General features: G+C 36.4%; 1 protein-coding gene across 5 annotated transcripts in view; it reads left to right on the forward strand.

The window, feature by feature from the left end:
* The window catches only part of FCHSD2 (FCH and double SH3 domains 2), a 289016-nt gene that overhangs the window by 206882 nt on the left and 58415 nt on the right, over nucleotides 1-23719 (forward strand). For all 5 annotated transcript variants that reach the window (XM_073808516.1, XM_073808514.1, XM_073808517.1 and 2 more), the window contains 2 exons: nucleotides 2116-2238; nucleotides 14556-14651. In XM_073808516.1, coding sequence (XP_073664617.1) covers nucleotides 2116-2238; nucleotides 14556-14651 — 219 coding nt within the window. The remainder of the gene's footprint in view (nucleotides 1-2115; nucleotides 2239-14555; nucleotides 14652-23719) is intronic.

The raw sequence follows: 23719 nt of genomic DNA on the forward strand, positions 1-23719 counted from the left end.
AAGACTATATTTGAAAATCATATATCTTATAAGATATATGTATCCAAATATATAAATAGTATTCAAATATATAAAGAACTCTTACAACTCAACAACAAAAAGAAAAACAACCCAATTTACAAATGAGTGTAGGACTTGAGTAGACATCTCTTCAAAGAAAATATACAAATGGCCAATAAGCACATGAAAAATCCCTCAACATCATTAGTCATTAGAGAAATGCAAATCAAAACCACAGTGAGATACCACTAGGACAGCTTGAATAATTAAAAAAAGAAAAACGGATAATAAGTATTGATGAGGTTGTGGAGAAATTGGAACCTTTATATGTTACTGGTGGAGATGTAAAATGGTGCAGCCACTGTGGAAAACAGATTGTTAGTTCCTCAAATAGTTAGACACAGAATTACCAGAGGACCCAACAGTTCCACTACTAGGTATATACCCAAGAGAATTGGAAAATCCATAATAGCCAAAAAGTGGAAACAATCCAAATGTCCACCAACTAATGAATGAATAAACAAAATGTGGCATATCCATACCATGCAGTATTGTTTAGCCATAAAATGTACTAATACATTGATGAACCTTGAAAACATGCTAAATGACAGAGGCAGGCACAAAAGACCACATATCATATGATTCCATTTATATGAAATGTCCAGAATAAGCAAATTCATAGAATTAGAAAGTAGAGGGGCTTCCCTGGTGGCACAGAGGTTAAGAATCCTCCTGCCAATGCAGAGGACACGGGTTTAAGCCCTGGTCTGGGAGATCCCACATGCCGCGGAGCAACTAAGCCCGTGCACCACAACTCCTGAGCCTGTGCTCTAGAGCCCGTGAACCACAACTACTGAAGCCCACATGCCTAGAGCCTGTGCTCTGCAACAAGAGAAGCCACCTCAATGAGAAGCCAATGCACCACAACGAAGAGTAGCCCCCACTTGCTGCAACTAGAGAAAACCTGCGCACAGCAATGAAGACCCAACGCAGCCCCCAAAATTAATTAATTTTAAAAAAAGAAAGTGGTTTAGTGGTTGCCAGAGGCAGGGAGAAAGGTAGGAATGGGTGCAGCCACTTAATGTGTATGGGATTTCTTTTGGAGGTGATGCAAATGCCCTATAATTAGATAGTAGTGATGGTTGCACAACATTGTGAGTGTACTAAAAGCCACTGAATTGTACACTTTGAAATAGTTAAAATGGTGACTTTTATGGTATGCGAATTTTACCTCAATTTTTAAGAAGATCTTTGTTAATTTGTAAGACTGCAGAACCTTTATTATTATTACTATTGATATATTTTCCTATAGCTGTTGCTAGTATGTATGTATGTATTCTATTCTACTTTGTTAGCCTAAAATTATTCAATATATTCTTTTCCATCTACACAGTTTCCACAGTTTTTATTTTGGTGGCTATGCATATTTTAGTCTGTGTATATCATAACTTAATGTATCTCAAATGTTCAGTGGTTTTCTCTTCTTTTTTTTCAATTTCAAAGAGTTCTGCTCTAAATGCTTAAATAAGTAAGAATGTTTAAAACTCTTTGTAGACTTTGCATTGTTGTTGCTTCCCCAAAACAGGATTTCTGAGTCATTTTTTTATTTTTACTATTTCTATTGTGTTTTTTTTCTGACTGCTCTATAGTAAGAATATATTAATTTAGAATCTTACCAATAATGGATGAGGAAAAATGGAGGAGATTAATGTTTATTGAATGTCTGTTCTGTTCCAGGCACTGTGTCTGGATCCTTTACATCCATTATTTCATTTAACTCCCACGCCTACTCTTATAAAGTGACTACAGAAGTTGACATAACTAATAAGCAGATGAACAAATATCAGAAATGAAGCATTTTGCCTCCCAAGTGTTATCCTGTCCCCACAACTTTACCAATATTGGGGTTTACCTTTTTTAGTTCCTATTTATTAGAGAAATTCATGTTTTCCCAAGTGATTGTTTAAGGTTTATATTTATTCTTACATAACGATCTATATCTTTTATTAATTTTTTATTAATAGATTTTAAACTGAACTTACCTTTTAAACAATAGGCATTGTGTGTCAAAGCTTTATCATAATTTTTTTGCTTTTGTTTACTCCTCTTTTACAGGCTCTTGATGGAAATGTATATGACCACCTCAAGGATTATTTAATAGCCTTCAGCCGGACGGAGCTAGAGACATGCCAAGCTGTGCAGAACACATTCCAGTTTTTATTAGAAACCTCCAGCAAGGCGAGTTACCTTTAGTGCAATATGTGATGTTATCCATTTTAGAATCTAAAATGTTTTTTGCATACAAACAAAATGAAGGTACCAATGACATTAGAAGAATGCTTTAAAGGACAAATTTCCTGGAAACGCTATTTCTTCTAACAAAATTGGAGCGTGTATTGTTCTCCTTGATGAAGGTCAAAAAAGTCTATTGCCATGTATGTTGCTCTTGAGAAGAATGGTTTAAAGAGCTTTTATCTTTCACTCAAATGAATTTTAAATACACTCAGTTTGTAAAACAACAAGGTCATGTGTCAGTGCGAAGAATAATAAAGGGGCGCAAAAAGGAAAATTAGCATTTTATAATTGATAAAGAAATTAATGTTATAATATCTTGTTTTTAAAAATTAACCTTGCCTTCTATATGCTGTCATTCTTTGATAATAATCTTTTCATTCAAAAGTGTTGACATCCATCAACTTTGCTGGCCTGTCACACTGTTTACATAGAAAATAAATGAAATCGTTTTTCTTTAGGATCTGACAGATTAAAATTTTTTGCAGTAGAGAAACTGCCCTTTGGAAGATAAATTGTTCCTGCGATTAATAAATCTTATTTTCTTTCTGATAAATTAAGAGCATAATAAATGTTTCCTGACTGAATGAATACATTTATTAAAATATATTCATTTTATAACTGCTATTTTAAAAGATCCAGTTCAATTCTCCTTTTTGGCAGGAGGAGCAGGAACTAGCTAATACCTTAGAAAGTTGTTTGGAAAGGAATCAGGGTCTCCATCCCACAAGACAGTGTCCAAAGACAGGAAAGAAAAGGGACACAGACTTTTCTTCCTGAACGTCTCCATGTGTATTTATTCTTATTTTCAGTGTACCATAGCTCCAATTCTATTTTTAGAAAAACATTTAAAATGTTAAGTTGATATGGGAATACAAATATCACTAGTCTGGTGCTTTGAAATCCTGTCATATTTTTGTATTCTTATATTTTCACCCCCCAGGATTCAATAAAAGATATAAAAGGATGGATGTATAGAAAGGATAAATGGATGAATAGATGGATAGTTAAGTGAAAGAAAATGTAGAAAAATAATAATTGAAGAATCTAGGTAGTGGGTATATAGGTGTTTCTGTACAATTCTTTTTATTTTAACGTGTGTACATTTGACATCTTCCATGAGAGAATGTTGCAGGGAAAAGTCTATAAAAACATCTTGGTTTTGTTCCTTTTATGGAGAGGTTGATTTTTGACTAGTAATCAGATTGTTTATATTTATTGGTCCATTCAGATTTTCTGTTTCTTTTTAGTACATTTTGGTAACTTACACTTTCCTAGATGAATTGTCCATTTCATTTATCAAATTTGATGTCATAAATTTGCATATAAAGTTGTTTGCCTCTGTAGTTGTCTCCCTTTTCATTTCTAATATTGTTTGTGCTTTCTCTCTTACTTCGATTAGACTTACCAGTCTATTTTATTAATGTTTTCCAAGAGCCAGCTCTTCTTCTACTTCTCAATGTTATTGTTTCCTATCTCCTTAATTTCTGCCTTTATATTCATTATTTCTTTCTACTTTACTACAACTTATATTTTTATTCTTTTTCAGGCTTTTTTTCTATTAGGTTCTATATTTTCAGTCTTTCTTGTTTCCAAGTAAATCCACTTGAACCTAAAAAATTTCTCTTTCTGCTTTAATTGCAGTCTATGATATGTTTGTAGGGCTTTTTTATTGTTTCTGCATTCCACCCCCCCACCCCCGCCCCTGTCATTAATCCATGAATTATTTAAAAGTGAGTTTTTCCAGTTTCCATTCAATGGGGGGAGTATGTAATAGGGTGGCATTTTTCATTTCTAATTTTATCAGAGAGACTGTCCCCAGACAGAATTCCTTGAAATCTCTTTTTCCAAGAATAAGTTAAGTTTGAATACACTACCTTTAGTTTATAAAACAGGTAAACATATAGTCTTTAAAATGTGCTAATATTTTATACAGCAGTTAACAATTTTCTAGGAGTTTTTAGCACATCCTCTGAGGTTGGTATTATCATGCTCATTTCATAGAGAGGAAAACAGACCCAGGAAGTTTATGTGGCTCACCTGAGGTCACACACTCACACATAGTGTTTTCCATGCTCTACTACTATCTATGTTATCTCTTTAGCTTATATTATTTTCATAGAAAGTGAATTAAAAATGAATCAACTGATTTGGACACATAAAGAGATAAGCTTTTATTTTCTACTACATTCACTCATATGAGTATCTTACTCCCAGGGATGAGGAATAAATGAGATGCTCTTCTGTTTAGATTGAAAGTGGTAGTAATAAAACTTTTGTAAGAATGATGTAACTAGGAGTTGTGCCCTTTTGTTCCTAGTACCAGAAGAGCTCATACCTGTAAGTTTTATGCCACGTGTTTTTCTGTTACAAAGAGCTTGTTATGTTGCTCTTGTTATACTGCTAAAAGCAACCTAGTGATCTAATAACCCAAAAAGAAGTTTGAAACTCTTTTGGTTTTTATTCTACACCATTACTAGCTTGTCTTTTTTTTTTTGCCGGGGGTGGGGGGGCGGAATTCATTTTTTTCCACATATCTAAATTGTAACTGTACATGTTCTCAAAGATATTTTGGAGGTAATCCATAGTGACACATTGTAAATTTTACGATGCCCTCTATATCTTTTATCCCCTAAAGGGAAACAGCTGGCCCTAGGAACTTTTGTTTAATTTTAATTATTTATGAAGCTTGCTTTTCTTCTTAATATTTTATGAAATGCTTTCTACATGTAACTGAAGCAGATGTTGTCAGAGATATTTTCTCTGGCATAGTTAATTCTAAAAGTAGTTCTTCTGGCCTTACAGTTTGTTTATGTGTGCTTGCTTTCTGTCTGCATAAGGGAATTCCTACCAATTAATAATGTAGATCTTTTAACAATTCAAAAATAACAATGTTATTCTATATTTCTTTGGAAATTAAATTGTCTAGTATTGTCATTCTTAATACCTTGAAGACTTACCAAAAAAGTAAAGTTAATAATATGAAGGGGAAAAATCACATGATCATCTCAAAGGACACAGGAAAAGCATTTGACAGAATTCAACACTCTTTTATTATAAAAATGCTCAGCAGATTAAAAATAGAAGGGAACTTCCTGAACATGGTAAAGGGCATTTTTTTAAAACCTACATCACATATCACACTCAATGGTGAAAGACTGAAAGCTTTCCCCACCTAAGATCAGGAACAAGACAAGGATGCCCACTTTTCACCACTAATATTCACCATTGTACTGGAAGTCCTGGTCAGAGCAATTAGGCAAGAAATAGAAATAGGAGGCACCAAATCAGAAAGAAAGAAGTAAAATTATCTATATTTGCACATGACATGATTATAGAAAATCCTATAGATTCCACAAAAGTCCTAGAGCTAGTAAATGAATTCAGCAGAAGTTGCAAATACAAAATCAAAACACAAAAATCTGTTGTGTTTCCATAATACTCCATCAATGAATGAACTGAAAGAAAATTAAGAAAATAATTCTAACTACAATACCATTTGAAGAATAACTACTTAGAAGTAAATTTATCCAAAACGTGAAAAACTTGTACATCGAAAACTACAAAACATTGCTGAAATTAAAGAAGACCTAAATAAATGGAAATAATAAATGTTTATGGATTGGAAGATTTCATATCACTAATATTTCAGTATTCCCCAGGGACTTCCCTGGTGATCCAGTGGGTAAGATTCCATGCTCCCAATGCAGGGGGTCCGGGTTCCATCCTTGACTGGGGAGCTGGATCCCTCATGCATGCTGCAACGAAGATGCTGCGTGCCGCAACTAAGACCTGGCTCAGCCTAAAAAAATAAATAAATATTTAAAAATATATATATTTCAATATTCCCCAAAGCAATCTAATCAAGATAGTATGGTAGTAGTATAAGGATAGACGTGTAGACCAGTAAGAATTGAGAGTCCAGAAATAAACTCAAACATCTGTGGCTAATTGATTTCGACAAGGTTGTCAAGGCCATTTGATAGAGAAGGAATAGTCTCTCCAATAAGAGGTGCTAAAACAACATGATAACCACATGCAAAAGAATAAAGTTAAACCCCTTCCTCACTCCATATATAAAAATTAACTCAAAATGAGTCAACAACCTAAAACTATAAAATTGTAGAAGAGAACAGAGGTAAACCTTTATTGGTTTTGCCAGTGTATTCTTAGATTTAACATGAAAGCTCAAGCAATAAAAGAAAAGATAGATAACTGAACTTCATCAAATTAAAAGTTTTTGTGCATCAAAGAACATTATCAAGAATGTGAAAAAGACAGTCCATAGAACGGGAGAAAATATTTATAAATCATGCGTCTGATAGGAATTTAATAATCAGAATATATAAATAACTTTTACAACTCAACACATAAAAGACAAATGACCAATTTGTCTTCAAATGACCAATTTGACTTCAAATGACCAATTTGACCAATTTGACTTCAATAGACATTTTTCCAATGAAAATGTACACATGAAAAGATCCTCAGCACTGTTAGTCATTAGAGAAATGCAAATCAAAACCACAGTGAAATACCACTTCCCACCTGGTAGGATAACTTTAGTATTTAAAAACAAACACACACACAATAGCAAGTGTTGGCAAGGATGTGGAGAAATTAGAACCCTCGTACTGCGTTTGTAGGAATGTAAAATGGTGCAGCCACTGTGGAAGACAGTTCGATAGTTCCTCAAAAAGTAAGACACATGCACGGGACACGGGTTTGTGCCCCGGTCCGGGAGGATCCCACATGCCGCGGAGCGGCTAGGCCCGTGGGCCATGGCTGCTGAGCCTGCGCATCCAGAGTCTGTGCTCCGCAACAGGAGAGGCCACAACAGTGAGAGGCCCGTGTACCACAAAAAAAATAATAAGACACAGAGTTACCATATGACTTGGCACTTCCACTTTAAGAGAATTGAAAAAAAGTGTTTAGGGCTTCCCTGGTGGCGCAGTGGTTAAGAATCTGCCTGCCAATGCAAGGGACATGGGTTCGAGCCCTGGCCTGGGAAGATCCCACATGCCATGGAGCAACTAAGCCCATGTGCTACAACTACTGAGCCTGAGCTCTAGAGCCTGCAGGCCACAACTACTGAGCCCACGTGCCACAACTACTGAAGCCTGCGCGCCTAGAGCCCGTGCTCCACAACGAGAAGCTACGACGATGAGAAGCCTGCACACTACAATGAAGAGTAGCCCCCACTCACCACAGCTAAAGAAAGCTTGTACACAGCAACGAAGACCCAACACAGCCAAAAATAAATAATTAAATTTATTTTTTTTAAAAAGTGTTTAAACAAAACTTTGTACAGAAATGTTCACAGCAGTGTTATTCATAATAGCCAATAATTGTAAACACCCTAAGTGTCGATCAACTGATGATTAGATAAATAAAATACAGTATATCCATACAATGGAATATTATTTGTTCATAGAAAGGAATGAAGTACTGATACATCATACAACATGTGTCCCACAGAATAAAAAACATAAATAGATATTACCATATTAAAAGACGTTTGTATGGGCTTCCCTGGTGGTGCAGTGCTTGAGAATCTGCCTGCCAGTGCAGGGGGCACAGGAACGAGCCCTGGTCTGGGAAGATCCCACATGCCGTGGAGCAACTAGGCCCATGAGCCACAACTACTGAGCCTGCGCGTCTGGAGCTTGTGCTTCGCAACAAGAGAGGCCACGACAGTGAGAGGCCCGTGCACCGCAATGAAGAGTGGCCCCCGCTAGCCGCAACTAGAGAAAGCCCACGCACAGAAACGAAGACCCAACACAGCCACAAATAAATAAATAAATAAATAAAAGATGTTTTTATGGCCTAGGTTGTGTCCCCCTAAAATTCATATGTTGAAGTCCTAACCTCTGGTTCCTCAGACTGTGACTGTTTTTGGGTATAGGGCCTTAAAAGAGGTTATTAAGGTAAAATGAGGTCATATGGACAAGCTCTAATCTAGCATGACTGGTGTCCTTATAAGAGGAGGTTAGAACACAAACAGGCACAGAGGGAAGACCATATGAAGACACTAGGGAAAGATGACCATCTACAAGCCAAGGAAAGAGGCCCTCAGAAGAAACCAACCCTGCCAACACCTTGATCTTGGACTTCTAGCCTCCAGAACTCTGAGGAAACAAGTTTATGTTGTTTAAGCCACCTCATCTGTGATACTTTGTTATGGCAGCCCTAGGAAACTAATACAGACGCTTATACTCGCTATTAATCAAAGAAATGGAAATTCAAATCACCGTGAGATTCTATTCTATACTTATGAGATTGACAAAAACAGACAGGAATGACTGTTGGTGAGAATATGGATTAACAGAAACGTTTACACTGCCCCGAAGGGTACAGATTGATACATCCAATATAAAAACATTTGACATTATCTAGTCAATTTAAAGATGCACTTAGCTTATGACCCAGCAGTTCTACTGCTCGGAATATAACCTAGAGAAACTCTGGCACATGGGTACCAGGAGACTTTTGAAAGAATGTTCATAGCAACTTCCTTTATAAGACTAGAAAAAGCTAGAAATAACCCAGCTGTCCACTGACAGTAAGATGAATAATGGAATACAAGATAGCAATAAAAATGGAAGTTCTGGGGCTTCCCTGGTGGCGCAGTGGTTGAGAGTCCGCCTGCCGATGCAGGGGACACGGGTTCGTGCCCCGGTCCGGGAAGATCCCACATGCCGCGGAGCGGCTGGGCCCGTGAGCCATGGCCGCTGAGCCTCCGTGTCCGGAACCTGTGCTCCACAACAGGAGAGGCCACAACAGTGAGAGGCCCACGTACTGCGAAAAAAAAAAAAAAAAAGGAAGCTCTGTAGGCACATGCATTAATATGGATGAGATTCACAAATGTAATATTGAGCAAAAAGCAAATTGCACAACAAGGACTTACAGTATAGCACGGGGAACTATACTCAGTATTTGTAGTAACCTATAATGGAAAAGAATCTGAAAAAGAATATGTGTGTGTTTGTGCATGTGTGTGTATGGCTAAATCACTTTGCTTTACACTTGAAATTAACACAACATTGTAAATTAGCTGTACTTCAATTTTAAAAAAAAAGCAACTTGCAAAAGAATACACACACTAAGATGCCATTTATGCAGTGTTCAAAAATATCCAAGAAAACAGTATCATTTTGAGATACATCATATGTAGTAACACTATTAAAAGGAAAAAAGAAAAGAGGAGCTTGGTAAAATTCAGTAGAGTGGTTACATCTAGAGCAGCATGCATTTGCAGAGGGGCAGATATTCCCCAGGGGAGTAAAAATTGCTTCTGGCTTTTGAGGGGTGGTTTGCAAAAAAATGTTAGATATTACAGCATTCCATAATACATAAACATATATACAGTATATTTGTGGTATTAAAATTTAATCAAAGAGGGAGATTAGGGAAAAAATGTCTTAAAAGGGTCCCTGGATTGGGGAGTGGGAGTGATAACACTTAAAAAACATTTAAAAAAAAAAAAAACAGGTTGAGGAACATTCCTTTCGAAGGAACGTGGGAATGCAATAAGGAGAGGTTATATAGATTTTGACAGTAATAGTAATGTTTTATTTAATCTCAGTGATGGATACAGAGGTGTTCTTTAACAACTGTTTATTGAATGCTACTTTAGACAGAGTCACTGTGCTAGTTGCTGAAGGATGCATCAGTAATGAGATTTAAGGCCTGACCTCAGTTGTCACAAGGAATGACAGAGGGGAGCAGGAAGGGACTGGAGGGAAAGATTACAAAGGGGATGAGGAAACTTCTGAGAGTGAGGGATAAGTTCATTATCTTGATTGTGGTGATATTTTTACAGGTGTATAGGTAAGTTAAGACTTATCAAAGTATACACTTTAAATATGTACAGTTTATTGTATGTCACTTATACTTCAGTAACAGATTTACAGAGAGAGAGATTGGACATATATCCCAGAGAAAATGAAAATTTATTTTCACACAGAAACTTGGACACAAATGCTTTATTCATAATAGCCAAAAACTGGAAACTGCTTAAATGACCTTCAGTGAGTGAGGGATCAAACACATGGTGGTACTTCCATACTATGGAATACTACTCAGCAATAAAAAGGAGTGAACTGTTGATACATGCAACAACTTGGATGAACTTACAGGAAATTATGCTGAGTGAAAGTGGAAATCTCAAAAAGATATATGGTGAGACTTCCCTGGTGTTCCAGTGGTTAAGACTCGGTGCTTCCACTGCAGGGGGCATGGGTTCAATCCCTGGTCAGGGAACTAAGATCCCTCATGCCGTGCCACATGGCCAAAAAAGAAAAGATATATGCTGCATGATTCCATTATGTAACATTTGTGAAATAACATATTTATAGAAATAGAGAACAGATTAGCAATTGCCAGGAATTAGGGATGAAGAAAGTAGAGGGAGCTATTATGGAGTAGCACAAGGGAGTCATGTGGTGATGGTTCAGTTAAGTATCTTGATTGTGATAGTGGTTACATGAAGTTATACATATGATAAAATTGTATAGACCTCTACACATACACCACCCCAAAATGAGTGCATATATAACTGGTGAAATCTAAATAAGCTTTATGCTTTGTACCAGTGTCGATTTCCTGGTTTTGATATATACTATATTTATGCAAGACAGCGACATTGGGAGGTGCACAGGATCTCTTTGCAACTTCCTTTCAAAATGAATTGTTCAAGACAGAAGACCAGTAACTAACCCAGTACCTCTAGTGTACAGATCTTGTTTTCTATGTACTTTCTCCTACTCACTTAAAAAAAATAATAATAAAAGTAAATAAATAAAAACAGTGCTTCTTGGGAAAACAGCACTGATTCTAGATCTGGGACATGAAATATTTAAGGTAAATGTTAAATAATTTGTTGTAATGGAAAGCAAGGAAACTGTCAAAACTATCAAAAACTACTAGTCCCATCTCAAAGGGACTCAGGATGTGATCTTGCTAGCCAAAGATGGGATAATTTTAGCATCAATAATGATAATAACAACAGTAGATTAAAACACATCAAATATTTTAAAATCCATGACTTCATAATAATAATTTACTAAAGCTGTAATTGGTCATTCTTTGGAGGTTGCTAGGGAAACAGCTCAATTTGAAAACTAGATAATAAAGGGAAGAGGAAATGTTTATCCTGCCTTATACAAAATGTACCTCAAGGTAACTAAATAATTGACTTGGAAAGTTTTTCTTATGGAAGTATTCCAGCTAATAAATGAAAAAGGAATGATAGAATTCCTTGAAAAAGTGATAGAAAAAATAGAAAAATCTCTAGTTTTTGTAACCCCTAATATGTTTAGGCATTTATCATCATAGGTCTGTTCGATTAGTTTCCTAGGCTGCTGTACAAATTACCATAAACTGGATGGCGTAAAATGACCGAAATTTATTCCCTCTGAGTTCTGGAGGCCAAAAGTCAGAAATGAAAGTGTCAGCAAGGCTGCACTCCCTCCAAAGGCTTCAGAGGATAATCAGTTTCTTACCTCTTCCAGCTTCTCATAGCTTGAGACATTTTTTGGTTTGTGGTCACATTACTCCAATCTCTGCCTCTGGTCTCATTGGCTCCTCTTCTGTCTGTGTTTTCTTCTGTTTGCCTTTTATAATGACATCACTTATCATTAGATTAAGGGCCCAACCACAGAATCCAGAATGACTTCCTAATCTCAAAATCCTTAACAATTACATCTGCAAAGGGCCTTTTTCCAAATGAGGTAACATTCACAAGTTCCAGGGATTAGGACGTGGACATCTCTTTTGGGGGGGCCACCATTCATTCAGCCCACTACAACTGTTAATATCAAAAAGAGACGAGTCAGAGGCAAGCCTCTTCATAGAAGTAAACACCACCTTGTCAAAGAATAAAAATAAAACAAAAACCTAAACGCAAAGAAGCATCAACTTACAGGACGCACAAGAAACAGAATACTGCGAGGATGGAGTCAACAAAACTCAGACTGGGAAACTCTACAAAACAAAAACTCAGTTTCTTCAACAAATTGCAGGGGGGTGGGGGTAAGGGAGATGAAGGAAGAAACCTATATATGAAAACAAACCTAAGCAACATCATCCATTTGCACTGTGGGAACCTTACTGTGATCCCAATTTGTAAAACTTTTTAAAATATGGAACAGAAATTTGAACATTTACTGGTTGTTTTATAATATTTTTTGTAAATTTTAATATGAATATATTTTTTAAAGTCTTTGTCTTTTAGACATTACACTGAAATATTTATAGATGAAATGATATGTCTAGGATGTGCTTCAATATAATTGGGGTGGAGGAGGAGCAGGTAAGTTTATAGATGAAACAAGAATTTGTGTTTTTGGAAGTTGGGTGGTAGGTACATGGGGATACATTATTCTGTTCTCTCTACTTTGAAATGTTCCGTAACAAAAAATTAAAAATTTAAAAAGGTTGATACTTCCCCCTTGAAAAAAAGAAAAAGAGGAAAGAAAGAAAGAAAAGGAAGTTTGGTTTGTGGTGCTTGAGAGGATAGGTTTAGCAACTAGAAAGATGATGCTCTTAGCTTTTTTCTGCATGGTGACTAGTGAGGCTGTGTCTCAGGGCTGTGTCAAGAGCTTTCACAGGGGACTTCCCTGGTGGTGCAGTCCTGTGTTCGATCCCTGGTCCTGGAAGATCCCACATGCTGTGGAGCAACTAAGCTACAACTACTGAAGCCCACGCACCCTAGAGCCCGCGTGCTGCAACTACTGAAGCCTGCGGGCCTAGAGCCCATGCTCCGCAGCAAGAGAAACTACCTCAATGAGAAGCCCACACACCGCAACGAAGAGTAGACTCTCTCCACAACTAGAGAAAGTCCGCGCGCAGCAACGAAGAAACAACACAACCAACCAACCAACCAACCAATAAGTAAATAAATAAATAAATAAATTTAAAAAGAATAAAAAAGAGCTTTCACAGCTACTCTAGCTTAAAACTGGAATCCAGGAAAAGAAAAAAACACATTTCCCTTTGAGAATATGCTTATTCAGCCAGCCTTTCATGACCATATTTTTTCAACCACTCCTTCCTCCATCCCACCCCTTCAGTCTGGATTAAATAGCACCATCTTTTGTGCTCTCCTAGTACCTTCTACATACTTTGATAAGGCATTTTAATTGTGTAATCTGTTTAGTTCTCCCAGTTTCTAGATTATAAATTCCTCGAAGGTATTAACTTTGTTTATTCATATTTATTCCTCTGTGTATTCCCCCTCTCTGCTGCATTTAACATTAGGCCTGGTAAGCTCTCTCAGTAAATGATTGTTGAATGGGGGTGGGAGGTGCAGAGGAGCAATAGAGAATTGGGTTGTGCTGGTAAATAAAATGCAGAATATACCTCCTACTTTCTCCATCTCCTGAATGAATTCTTTTCCCAGGACTACTAAAGTATAGCCACAGAGCTGCTTTAAACTTTTCTTTCTTCTGCCCATCCTCTGGCAGAGGTGCTAATGAGCTGTAATATACTACAAATGAAAGAAGAGTTAAGGGTAAGCAGTGTAGCAAAATAGAAAATGGGTTTCTGCACAATCACATGTTGCTGATTTCCACTCTTTCCCAGAGTATATAATACAATGAATTCTTTTTAGATGACTGTCTTTCTGTGCTATTTGTTTTGTTACTTTATGTGTATTAGAATTCCCCTTCTTTATAAATTACTTTCTAGTCTGTCTTCTTGGTATGCTTTAAGATGGTAATTAGAATATAGCCTCCTTAAAAGGTGGCAAGAAGTACTGGAAAAATACTATTTTGTGTTACATATAAGGTTATTTGGCAGTTTCCTAGTAGATGGCAATCTCCATAAAGCAAACTTTAAGAGGCCTACAAAACTTTAGAACTGAGAGAGACCTGACAAACTAATGTGCTTCCCTATTTGCACCCCCCACCCCTGACACGCCCCCACACCCCCACACCCCCACCCAATGTTCAAAAGAATAACATTTTGTGTAATAGCCATCTTTTTGTAGTCTTAAAGTAGTGCATATTGTCTAGTCCCCAAATCTGGGCTAGTTTCTAAACTAGTACTTTCCATGCTTAGATTCTTGAGAAAATGGGGCACAAGGATGACAACTATTATCTAAAATGAAAAAAAAAATTGTAATTATAATTTCTTTTTGACCACGTAGTACTGGATGATTGCTCATTTTTGGAAAACACCAGAATAAAGCTTAAACTTTAAAACACAATTATTGAACATTTTAACCTTATTAAAGACTTAAAGATATTTTATTTTCTCTTTAGGTGGTACGAGACTATAATCTTCAGCTGTTTTTACAAGAGAATGCTGTATTTCACAAACCCCAGCCCTTCCAGTTCCAGCCTTGTGACAGTGATACTGTAAGGGAATTCCAGATTTTCATTTCATTTGTCTTTAAGCTATGTTTGTTCTTAAATAACTACTATCCTTGGAATAGACAGACAAAAACTGAGTGTATCTCAATATTATAACAAAACTGTGAGGATGCAGAGAAACTGTGACATTTCTTCTTTCTAAAATGTGACTAACACGCCCAGTATCTTTATGCTAACAACTTTCTGCTTAATAGGGTTAAATCATAAAACAAGTTACTGGAAATCTGAAAACTGAACTGAGGGAAAAAGAAAAAAATACTCAATAAATTTTTTTCAATTCAAATGTAAATTACATACTTTCTATTCATGAAATTCTTCACATGCATACCCTTCCAAAGAAACCAGTGGTTAAGTTTTAACCAGAATAGAATTAATAAATAGAATAATGAATATATGCATACAAATATTTTTACTGGTTTTATTAAAAATTATAGACCCTTTATAATTCCTTTCAGATTTCTTAGAATGTTAAAGTATTAACACAAATGCCAAATTGGCAGTGTTTAAAAAACAATCATTAATCATACATTTTTATCCTTGAGTTTAATCTATGAAAAATGATAGCCATTTTTTAATTAAAGAAAAAGAACCAGAATACTAATTTAATGACATTTTTTAAAAAGTATTTAACTTCTGCAAGTTGAGAAAGCACATGTTGGCATATCTAGCACGTTCTCTCAATGCAGGCAAACCAAGAGGGAAGTCAAGTTGTATTGGTAAAGTCTGTTGGTAAACCTAGAATCAAAACCAGGGGAGTTTATGATATCAGAGTTTAATGGTATCAGTTTAATAGAAACCTTTGCTGGAGATATCTTCATTACTTTTCCTACTAAATTTTAAGTAGCCCTGTTAGTGGCTATATAAAGAAATGTAGGAAATCAGCATTTCCCTCTAGATTTATTAACCCTTGCCCTTTATAGTAGCGCCTTTTTTTATCGACCAGCTTTTGCTGAATGACTCGGAGACATTGTCCTGAGGATACAGGGTATGGACAAGTTTGCCAAGCTTGACTTAAAATTATGACTAATTTGAGATTATTTTATCTTTGCCCATTTTCCTCAGGAAAATCAGAATAATAGTGACTCTCATCTCACTCATCCAAAGCCCAATGACAACCTGAAATCCTTCATTGTTTCTGAACACTGTGCTAAATGTTCTTAGCTGTGTGTCCCTGTTTGCCTTAAAATTCTAACTCTATGCTGTTTTCTGTCCTTGTGCAATCTGTACTGGGCAGAGTTTAAAAGCTGCCCAGCTGGTGGATATTGAGCTCTCCCCTGTCAGTGCTCTGAGAATGACCATAGCTGAGGTATATGGGGGTGTGGGTCAAGGGTGGGAGGGATGGGGGGTGTGGGTTTGCATGCTGATGAAGGGTGGGACCTGGTATTGGAATGAAAGTTATAAATATATGTGTAAGGGGCTACTGAATGCATAAGCTGGGGCTTTCCGTTTTTCCCTTATAAATTAGGGATTTCTTTTCCTCTTTATAGTGAAAAGATTGAGCTTTTCATTTGTCATCTTGTCTGAAGCACCTTAGTTTTCCTCAGCAGGAGTGCTGGAAAGAACCTTAGAGCTAACTTGCCTTTGTTAAAGAGGAAACTGAAGCCTAGAAAGGACGAGAGACTTGTCCAGAGTCATACAGTGAATTAATGACACATTAATGTCTTGATTGCAGTTTAATGTTCTTTCCACATGCTACTCTGTTTTCTAAGAAGAAATGTTCAGCACTTGGGGAGCAGTTAATTTTTTCATAATGGAAAAAGATAAATGCTCACACATTTGTAAAAATCATCCCAGATTGTCAACCACTGAAAAAGTCTTTAGAATAATCATTTTGAAAATGTTTTTACCTGTAAAATTTGTTGTATGTACTTTTTGTTTTGTTGTAGATTAAGTATTCTTACTGCTCACAAAGAGTAAAATCCCAAATAATTGTTTTTACTCAGTATGGACTAGTACTGTTCTTTCATATGAGAATGGAACCATTGTTTACTTGCTTTTCTGGTTTCCTCTTGGAAAAGCCTGTCACGGAGAGTGCCAGTCAGTGCCCCATTAACTTACTCCTCCTGCCGGGGAAATGCAGGGCATGTAGGAAGCACTAATTGCCACTATCTTCTGTCGTATTTCTGAAATTGCTATTGTTACTATCCTATTTTGGAGCATATTTTAATTCAACAGACACTGAGTCCCTACTGCATCTGAGTGCCAGTCGTTCAGATAGAAGCTGAGGATAGCTATTACATGTTAAGAGCCTGGACTAGATGAGCTCACTGACATGTACACAAATAAGTAAAATATAATGAGGCAAGTGCTGTATATGTTAGAGTGCTCCTGCTGTCCATTGATGGATACAGTTAATGCATCCTGATGTAGTATAATTTTTTTTTTGCGGCACGCAGGCCTCTCACTGTTGTGGCCTCTCCCGTTGCAGAGCACAGGCTCCGGACGCGCAGGCTCAGCGGCCATGGCTCACGGGCCCAGCCGCTCTGCGGCATGTGGGATCTTCCCGGACCGGGGCACGAACCCATGTCCCCTGCATCGGCAGGCGGACTCTCAACCACTGCGCCACCAGGGAAGCCCTGATGTAGTATAATCTTTTTACAAATTTTTTGAGGCATATTTACATATCATATAATTCACCCATTTCAAGTATATTATTCACTGATTTTTAGTAAATTGACCAAATTTTACAACCATCATCACAAGTAAGTTTTAGAACATTTTCATGACCCCAGTAAGATCCCTCACGTCCGTTTACTGTTAATCCCTATTCCCATCCCCTGCCCAGGCAACCTCTAGTCTATTTTCTTTCTCTATAAGTTTCCGTTTTCTAGAAATTTCGTGTAAATTGAATCATACAATATGTGGTCTCTTATGTCTTGCTTCTTTCACCTAGCATGTTTTTGAGGTTCATCTATGTCTTAGAATGTATCAGTAGTTTGTACCTTTTTAATTACTGAATAGTGTTATGAATATACCACATTTTGTTTATCTGTTCATCAGTGATAGACACTTAGGTTGTTACCCACTTTTGGCTGTTATCAATAATGCCGATATTAACATTTGTGTACAAGTCTTTGTATGAATATGTTTTCAATACTCTTGAGTTGCTGAGTCTTATGGTAAATTTGTTTCACTTTTTAAGAAATTGACAAACTATTACAAAGTGGCTACCATTTTGTGTTTCTACTACCATTGTATATGGGTTCTTGTTTCTCCACATCTTCACTTCCATTTGTTATTGTCTCTCTATCTCTTTGCTTATAGCCATCCTAGAGGATGTGAAATAGTATCTCATTGTGGTTTTGATTTGCATTAACCTAATGACTGATGATGTTGAGTATCTTCTAATGAGCTTATTAGTGATTCATATATTTACTTTGGTAAAATGTCTATTCATATCTTTTGTCTTTTTTTTATCAGATTGTTTGTCTTCTTAGTATGGATTAGATCTTGAAGATGAATTGAAATTTACTTTGCAGTGGTTGAAAAACAACATGCCAGGAAGTGAAAATAACAATTGAAAATAATGAAAATAATAGGTGAAATTCACTGAAGATTTGTTTCATGCTAGATATTTTTCTAATTGCATTGCCTGTATTAACTCATTTAGTCCTCTCAACAATCCTATATTTTAGGTTCTCTTTTTAATCCTCATTTTATAGTTGAGGAAACTATAGTTAAGAAATTTGCTCAAGATCACTCAGCTAATAAGTGTTGGAGCCAGAAAAGCTTGAAAGTGCATCACCTGTTGAAATAGCAAGGAGGTTTGGTATGGTGATGGTGTTGAACAACACCATAAATGTAGGTTGCAACCAGATTTTGTGTATGAGTTTTACATATGGTAGTATATGGAGAACTATGGAATGTTTTCAAGTAGGACAGTGATATGATAATTGCAGATGGATTCCCCCTGCGGGACAGTAGTGTTCCTTAATTTTATTTTGGATTTTATAATTTATATTAGGAACTTTGAACTCCTTATGGATTTAACACCTTTATTTTTCACTCAATAGATATTTATTGTATATAATTTGTATATACCCTTGCCTTATATAGAGATGAGTAGTCAATAAATATTTGATCTAGATTTAGGTAAGATGCATTCAGGAAAGCCATAGGACTTTTAAAGTCACCACCATGATTAAATTTAACTTAATTTTCTTCTGAAGGTTTTCATATATTATCTTAACATTTTTTTAAAAAACTTTTTAATATAACCCATCTCAAATTCCAGTATTTTCCCTACAAAAGTCAAAAATGTCCAGTTGAAAACATACAGTCACAGTATTACCACTGGAATTTAATTAAGGGTTGAAATTATTGCACTTCTTCTTTTTGTGGCTTATCTTTTTTTATCTGTAGGTAAATCAAAATTCCTTTTCATTTTATTTTAATATATGATTATTTTGAGTCATGTTTTAGAATGATATACCAAAAGGAACTGGCCAAAATGATTTTATAAGGTCACAGTTATCTATTCTGTGCAGCCATAGAATTAAATTAGGAATCTTAGTTTAACCATAAGATGGTTACAAGTGACAGTGATCAGTGGCAAGTTTCATGTAATGTAGTAATTTAGTAGCTGGCTCATGGTTAATACTGAAATATTTCCATGTCTGTATTTCCATATAGAGTTACTGATTTCTAAAGTATCCTTTCTTTATTCTTCTTTATATCTTCTGGTATCAGATGATACCAGAAAGTCAAAAATCTTTCTAGAAATAGTAAAATTCACCTTTCTTCACTGAAATGAAAGTTTTTAATACAAGATTGTTCTGAGAAGGATATGGAATGTAGCCTAAAATTTTTTTAAAATAACTTTTAAATTTTTATTATTATTTTTTTTTGGGCTGCTTTGGGTCCTTGTTGCCACATGTGGGATCTTTGTTGTGGCATGTGGGATCTTTTTTAGTTGTGGCTTGAGGGCTCTTAGTTGCTGCATGCGGGATCTAGTTCCCTGACCAGGGATGGAACCCAGGCCCCCTGCATTGGGAGCATAGGGTCTTAACCACTGGACCACCAGGGAAGTCCCAGTGAGAGAATTTACATTTATCAGGCTCTCTATGTTGAAGAGTCATTCAGCTGTCACATGGGTCATACTTGTATTAGGGATTCATACAGGTGTTGTACAATGAGAAATCATGGGCTTTGGATTCAAATCCTGGCTGTGCTGTGTGCTAGCTGTGTTTATTTATTTATTTACATCTTTATTGGAGTATAATTGCTTTACAATGGTGTGTTAGTTTCTGCTTTATAACAAAGTGAATCAGCTATACATATACATATATCCCCATATCTCTCCCCTCTTGCGTCTCCCTCCCTCCCACCCTCCCTATCCCACCCCTCTAGGTGGTCACAAAGCACCGAGCTGATCTCCCTGTGGTACACGGCTGCTTCCTACTAGCTATCTATTTTACATTTGGTAGTATATATAAGTCCATGCCTCTCTCTCACTTCATCCCAGCTGACCCTTCCCCCTCCCCGAGTCCTCAAGTCCATTCTCTAGTAGGTCTGCGTCCTGCCCCTAGGTTCTTCGTAAACACATGAAAGAATGCTCAACATCATTAATCATTAGAGAAATGCAAATCAAAACTACAGTGAGGTATCACCTCACACCAGATAGAATGGCCATCATCAAAAAATCTACAAACAATAAATGCTGGAGAGGGTGTGGAGAAGAGGAAACCCTCTTGCACTGTTGGTGGGAATGTAAATTGATATAGCCTCTATGGAGAACAGTATGGAGGTTCCTTAAAAAACTAAAAACAGAACTACCATATGACCCAGCAATCCCACTACTGGGCATATACCCTGAGAAAATCATAATTCAAATAGAGACATGTACCACAATGTTCATTGCAGCACTATTTACAATAGCCAGGACATGGAAGCAACCTAAGTGTCCATCGACAGATGAATGGATAAAGAAGATGTGGCACATATGTACAATGGAATATTACTCAGCCATAAAAGGAAACGAAATTGAGTTATTTATAGTGAGGTGGATGGACCTAGAGTCTGTCACAGAGTGAAGTAAGTCAGAAAGAGAAAAACAAATACCGTATGCTAACACATATATATGGAATAAAAAAAAAAGTTATGTGTTTATTTTTATTTACATATTTATATATATTTAACCTCTCTGATTTAGCTTCCTTGTATGAAATGACTCTATTGAGTTTGAAAATTAAACTTGACTCAGTGCCTTGCACATAGTAGATAGAAAATAAATGTTGACAGCCTTTTTTTTTTTTCTATCCACAAGACAGGCATATTTCATTTTTTTAGGTTGTGCCACTAATTACTATAAGAAATACTAAAATATCAAATATAAAAGACATTACCAAGATTATAAAATATTGCAGTCATGGCCCCCAGTTCTCAACTCCCTTACTGAGTCTATCACTGAAAGTCCCTTGGGACTTCTGCTCTCCTATTTTATTCTACAAGGCATAACTCACCAACCTCTCAGCAGTTTTTAAGGCTAAAAGGCAATCTGTGTGGAATAAAGAGTAGCCAATAGCTAACGATTACTGTCCATTCTTATTCTTCTTATAAGAACATGACTTGCCTTGCTCAGCATCTCTCTGCCCTGTATACATCTCAGTGTGTCTCCCTTCCATTACCAGAACTAATGATGTGTACCCTTAGGGAGCATTTCCTCACATCCTGTGAAAAAGGACAAGGTCAACCTGGGATGGGAAATAATACGAGAAACATGCACGTCCACAAAACTTAGATAAGTATGACCTATACAAGCAGGAAAAACTTAAGGAAACGTTTCCCTCAAACTTCCTGGTGAGGATGAGAAGACCTTTTCCTCTTTACCTTCTCTGAACTGCAAATAATAAGAACTTCACGTATAATGATAAAAGAAAAGAGCTGACATTAAATTTCCAACATATGATCTTTTCCTGTTATTTGAACTGCTAGTTCTGATACTTAATTCTGCCTTCTATAGATTAACAGTTATATTAAGAAGACCACTTGCTGCAATTAGGATTTTGCACATTAACGTTTCACTTACGTGGGGCATTTTATGCATCTATTTAAAAATAAGTATTTAGCAAAAATGCCCTTGTCTATATGGAGTCAATATATCATGCAGAGAATTTACCTGAAAATTCTCATTGTTACAAGTGGCTCTTTCTGTTGATGGGAATCTTATATTGCATATAGCATTGGCTCATCATCATGAAAGCATTGTGATAGAGAATTTATGAAAAATCCTCCTGTTGGGTAAATAGGTACCATCATCTTGTACATATACTGGCAACAGTATCCAGAAATGGAAGACCCTGATTATAGACATGTGTCACTTTCTAGAATCAGCAGTACCTACAGTCAAGTGTTCAAAGGGGTCTGTCCTAAATTCTAGAGCCTTTCAAAAAGGACTTAGTTTTCACAGAAAACTTACCATCTATATAATAGATCTTTCTCCCAGTCTGGTGCCTTTTCTAGCCAGTGAGAGGAATCCAGAGCTTTCCATAGATGCCTTGGTAACGTACTGACATGCAAGGAGCCTGGAAGTTCACTTTTTTTTTTAATATACCTTGTGATTATAGCTCTTAAAGCAAAGTCTCTGTTAGAGCTACCAAACTAAAGGTATACTCCTCCTGAGGTTGTTCCATCCAGTCATGCCTCTACATACGTCTAGAGAGTACCAGACACAAGGTTTTTTTGTAGTCTTTTGTTTTCATGTCAGGGACATATTCTCCTTTCAGATTTACCTTTGATATTCTAAGCCAAGACAAGAGAAGGGTATTCCTTTTTCAGAGTACTCATTAGTTCCTCAGCCCAGCCTTACTGTAATTGTATATCCTCTTCCTCAGTTGTCCAAGGTTTTCCAGAAATGTTCAAAAGCTCAAGCAGCATTAATTGTCTTCTAGTTTACTCCCCTGAGAGACAAGGCACACTCAACCCAGTTATCCGGATGAGTTGCCACTTCTCTTCTAAGTGAAAGTGCTGCTCTCCAAGCATAGTTAAATCAGGATTAAGTTAAATTATGTCTCATGAGGAACACTGCTACGCTTCTCTCCACAAAATATGTGACTTAAAGATCCACGGTCTCGGACTTCCCTGGTGGTCCAGTGGTAGAGACTCCGCACTTTCACTGCAAGGGGCACAGGGTTCGATCCCTGGCTGGGAAAGTTCCACATACTGTGCAGTGTGGCAAAAAAAATAAAAATAAAAGATCCACAATCTCCTATCAAAAGCTTTCAGTCAGTGTGTCTCAAAATTTGGAATCTTTCAGGTTTTAGAAAGGTAATCCATCTGTCATATACTGTGTAACACCCTGAGCAGGGTGTATGGAAGTACTCAGTGATCAAACACAGCATCTTTGCAATAAAACATTTGAATATTCACATCAAATGAAATAAGTAAAAACTATAAATAACCTCTCTTAGTTCAATTCAAATTTTAGCTCCAAACTTACCGAAAAGAAAAGGAAAAAAAACTTAATGATTTTCAGAGCGTTTTGGATTTCAAAATTACAGGACTGTGAACTTGTATAAACATGAGTGCTAAGAATGTAATAGCGTACAAAGATCCAGATGCTTTTTACTTGAAGAGGTCCTTCTGAGAACAAATAATAATTAACTTTCTTAAAATAATTAACAGTGTAGTATTAAATTTCATAAAGAATAAGCTGGATCAAATATTTAACACAATACATCTCTTATCTACCAGTAAACAAGTAGTGCAGATCCCTTGAATGAGGGTTAATAAGATTGTTCCTGGCATACGATATTAGCATGACAACCCTAACATTATCTTCCTTGAAAATGGATTGGAATGCTAGTATTTTACTCTGTTAGTGGTTTTCATTCATCCTACATGACCATCTCTTTTCCTCGCTTTCAAATGGTTATATTTTGGTTACAGACTTGAAAAATAATGACTATGTTTCTTGTGTGAAAATCAGCTTTTCTATCCCTACTCACTTTGTCCTTCTGCGTGCAGGCTCAGATATATGTCTGAACCTTCTATACCCTTATGCTAACCTTAAAATGAACTGAAATCATATCTTTCTCTAAGGACAAAACAGTTAA

This window comes from Tursiops truncatus, chromosome 8 (genome assembly GCF_011762595.2).
Source record: "Tursiops truncatus isolate mTurTru1 chromosome 8, mTurTru1.mat.Y, whole genome shotgun sequence".
In the NCBI taxonomy this organism is placed as follows: domain Eukaryota; kingdom Metazoa; phylum Chordata; class Mammalia; order Artiodactyla; family Delphinidae; genus Tursiops; species Tursiops truncatus.